Raw genomic sequence first — 3,760 nt, 5'->3', positions numbered from 1 at the left:
AGGCAGCTGGGCAGGGCCCAGATTGGAGACTAGGCCTCCAGGTTCCTGGGCCTCTCCCTGGACACCCCCAGACCACACCTTGTTCACCCCTGTTCTTAGCAGCATCTTGTTCTGATTTCCCTAATCAGCCAGGTCTCTGGGAAGCAGGGAGCCCTATTCTGGACCCTAGAAGTGTCATTTCAGGGGGCCCCGTGTCGGGAGGTCAGTTCTTGGCCTTGAACCTTTCCTTGGGGGTTGACAGCCGCCCTTGCTCCAAGTGGCTCAAATGGAGTCACCCAGATGCAGAGGGGTTTATGATCAATGGTGGCTCTCCATTAAGACTGCCCAGGGACAAACCAGCCCCTGCTGAGGGGCAGTTCAGAAAGACGGAACTCAAAAGATCCAGCCAGAAGGAAGCTGGGCCACTTTGCTCCCTGTGGGGGTGTTCTGGGAGCAGGAGGAAGCTCCCCAAGGGCAGACCTGCCCTGCTTGCTGCTGGGTCCCAGGGTCTAGGACTGTGCCAGGCACAGAGTGGACCTCAGTCATAATGGGTGGAAGGAACAAGCCCAGGCCTCACAGGTACCGTGTGCACACAACCTAACCAGCCCCCATCACACCTGCACTTGAGCACAGGTGAGAACAAGGCTCACATCCCACTGGCCACCCTCTGTGCAGTTCATTGCAGCCCAGGCCAAGATGAAGAGGCCGAGGCAGACAGCAAGGCGACAGACAGTGCTGGAGCTGCTCCAATCCCTGTGTCCAGCAGGGCAGCCCTCGGGCCCGAGGTGGCCCATGTGCACAGGGAGAATCCGTGAGCAGTGCAGGCCCAGGGAGGAGAGCAGTGAGGAGGAGAAGGGCAGTCCCAGGAGGAGCCCAGCAGACCAGCAGAGTGAGAAAGACGACTGTATTGGATTTACAATTAACAAGATTTACAAAAAGGGGGGGTGGTGGTGGTCCTGGTGGAGCTGTTCCCTGACCCCCCCAGATCTGGGTGGGCCTGCAGGGAGCCTGTCTGACAGGCCAAGACCGGGACCCCCAGTCTGCTGAGTCCCCTCTGGCCACCCGAGCCCTGACGTCTGACGTCCAGTTGACCTTCGAGGTGGGGCCCAGGGGCCCTTGAGTCCACCTCGAGTGCCCGTGCCCCGTTGGGAAGGCCAGGTGAGGTCAGGGGGCATCGTACCGTTTTTTCTCCTCCTTCCATCTGGCTGACAGACAGACACTCAGTCCAAGAACTTGCCCTGGGGACTGCAGGCACTCAGATCCCACCGGAGGCCAAACCCAGGGCATCTGAGAAGGCTGCTGGTGCACTGGGAGGGAGGCTGGGGCCCCGCTGCCCCAGTGGCCCAGGCAGCTTGGTAAGGCACGTTTGCGAACTGCTCCCCATGGAGAGCACCCGATGCTGGTGCGAGCAGGAGTTGGTGCTGGCCACAGCGCCCAGCAGTATTGCTCAAGAGGTCGACACAGTATAGCAGGAGTGGGCCCGCCACCCTCCCCCCCCAGGTGCCGGGGTACATCCTCTGCTGGGGAGAGAGATAGTCAGCCACTGCTAATGGGGCCTCATGCCACAGGGCCACCCAGCACCAGGCATGGGCACCTTGCACTGTGCCCCGGCTGCACTGATGGTCTGAGGTCAGAGGTCGGTGACTTTGTTCTCAAGAGCAGCGGCGATTTGCTGCAGGCGGAAGGCCAGCTGCATTTTCTGGGCAGCAGGGTCCTCTTCCAGGGCATTGATTATCTGGGCAGGTGGGGAGAAGGGTGCTGGCATGAAGATCACAGTCTAGGGAGGAGTGTCCCATGTGTCCCACCCCAGGGACCAGACCCTACCTCGTCATAGTACTTCTGTGTGTACTGGTAGAGCTGGTGCAGTGCCACAAGGGTGTTCAGGGAGTCTGTGTGTGCCTGGGGATGAGAGTGTCACCCAGTGAGCCCCAGGGCAGGCAGACTGTGTGGCACCCCAGAGGGAGACAGGGAGGCCAGCCCATGAAACGTCAGACTGCGCTGTGGTGGCTGTGTGGTAGTGTGTGCATGTGAGTGCAAGCGCGGGCGCGCGCGAGCACACACACACACACACACACACACACACACACGAGCAGCCTCTCCTGCTCCAATGAGGAGCTCAGCGAGTCAGCGAGGCAGGCACAGCGGGTGGGGCAGGCTTCGCAGGCTCACTCCGCACAATGCCCAGGGTGCTGTGCTTACCCACTCCAGGGCAGTCACACCAGGTCCAAGCAGCCTGAGCAGCCAGCCCTCCCAGTCCCGCCCTCTTGCCATAACCTCACCCCTGGCTCAGCCTGGGGCAGCGGGAGGGTAGGCTCCACTCTGCCAGGCCTGTTACCGCTCACCCGGGAAATCTCTGCCAAGTGTGTGTTCATGTCCTGGTCGCTGACCTGTACCATCTGCCGGATCCCCTTGTAGTAACTGCAGGGACGGTGGTAGGAGTCTGAGGGTGGGCCTCGGGGCCTCCCAGGAACCCACAGCAAGCCCACGCCCTCCTCCCGACCACAGGGGATCCAGGGCAAGGCAGCACTCACTCCTCCACCATCTTCTTGTAGGTGGAGATCTCCTTGGCATACAGCAGCTTGTTGCTGGGCGAGTCCTATGGGATGAAGCCCTGTCATACCAGCTCAGGGTCCCCACCAAGAGGAACAGTGTCAGCCCTCCCCAGACTCCTGAAGCTTTCATTTGAAAAAAAAAAAAAAAAAATCATTTTTGTGGCACATGCCTGTAATCCCAGCTGCTTGGGAGGCTGAAGCAAGAAAATTGCAAGTTCAAGGCCATCTGAGGCAACTTAGTGACACCCTGTCTTAAAATAAATCAAAGAGGGCCGGGTGTGATGGCCCAGCAACGTGGCAGGCTGAAGCAGGAGGATCACAAGTTTTAAACTCGTCTCAGCAATGTAGCAAGACCCTGTCTCAAAATGAAAAATGAGAAGGGTTGGGGTGTGGCTCAGTGGTTAAGCACCCCTGAGTTTAGTCCCCAGTACAAAAACAAAACAAAACAACAGAGGTCTGGGTGGTAGACTGCTTGCCTAGCATGCAGAAGGTTCCATCCCCAATGCTACCAAAAAAAGGGGTAAAAATAAAGAACTAAAACTATATTTCTGTACTTTGTAGCAAAACTATTTCTGCTTATGCAAGGAGCGGGAGCTCGGGGCTGGGGAGTGTGGCTCAGTTGGTAGAGAGCTGGCCTCCCATGCACGAGGCCCTGGGTTCAATCCCTAGGACCACAAAAAAAGGAGGGGGGCTAGAGAGAGGAGGCCCTCTAGGGAGAGAAGGGGGATCCCAAGGAAGAGGAGAGTGGGGACCCCAGGAAGAGAACAGCGAGGGTCCCTGCAAGAAGAGAGTAGAACGTCCCAGGGATCTTTTCAGAGGCAGCCCCATGGTTCTGGCCACCTTCTACCTGGCTTTGTCCTAAGCTTTGACCCCAAAACGTGCAGATTCACACCGGACTGCTTTTGGTACCTCCCAAACTAACTCCCATCTCAGTCACTCACCACGGTTCCCCAGGTCACCTTGCATGGACCCTGTCCAGCAGGTCCTCCCGGGGAGCTGAGGCAGCTCCTCCCCAATGCGACCCCCCGCAGCACTCACGCGGCTCAGCTTGTGCTCCGTGCGCGTGCAGGCGTCCATGAAGGTCTGCGCGATGACCGACAGGGAGGCGTCCACCACCTCGTGGACATGCACGTCAAAGATGAAGTGCGGGTTCTTGAGGATGTTCACCCAGAACCGGAGCGGTAAACTGCGGCACCAAGACAGGGAGTGAGAGGCGGCGGAGGGCGGAG

At 58.8% G+C, this 3,760-nt stretch overlaps 1 protein-coding gene across 4 annotated transcripts in view; it reads right to left on the bottom strand.

The window, feature by feature from the left end:
• Positions 1 to 866: 866 nt before the first annotated feature.
• Positions 867 to 3,760, bottom strand: part of Plxnb2 (plexin B2) — a 20,165-nt gene continuing 17,271 nt past the window's right edge. For all 4 annotated transcript variants that reach the window (XM_015506882.2, XM_015506881.2, XM_048803175.1 and 1 more), the window contains exons 34-38: positions 3,570 to 3,717; positions 2,511 to 2,575; positions 2,322 to 2,397; positions 1,804 to 1,878; positions 867 to 1,714 (exon numbers count right to left, since the gene is read on the bottom strand). In XM_015506882.2, the coding sequence (XP_015362368.1) occupies positions 1,610 to 1,714; positions 1,804 to 1,878; positions 2,322 to 2,397; positions 2,511 to 2,575; positions 3,570 to 3,717 (469 nt within the window). In that variant the 3' untranslated portion in view covers positions 867 to 1,609. The remainder of the gene's footprint in view (positions 1,715 to 1,803; positions 1,879 to 2,321; positions 2,398 to 2,510; positions 2,576 to 3,569; positions 3,718 to 3,760) is intronic.

Source organism: Marmota marmota, unplaced genomic scaffold (genome assembly GCF_001458135.2).
Source record: "Marmota marmota marmota unplaced genomic scaffold, marMar, whole genome shotgun sequence".
In the NCBI taxonomy this organism is placed as follows: domain Eukaryota; kingdom Metazoa; phylum Chordata; class Mammalia; order Rodentia; family Sciuridae; genus Marmota; species Marmota marmota.
This window is presented reverse-complemented; position numbering and strand designations above follow the sequence as displayed.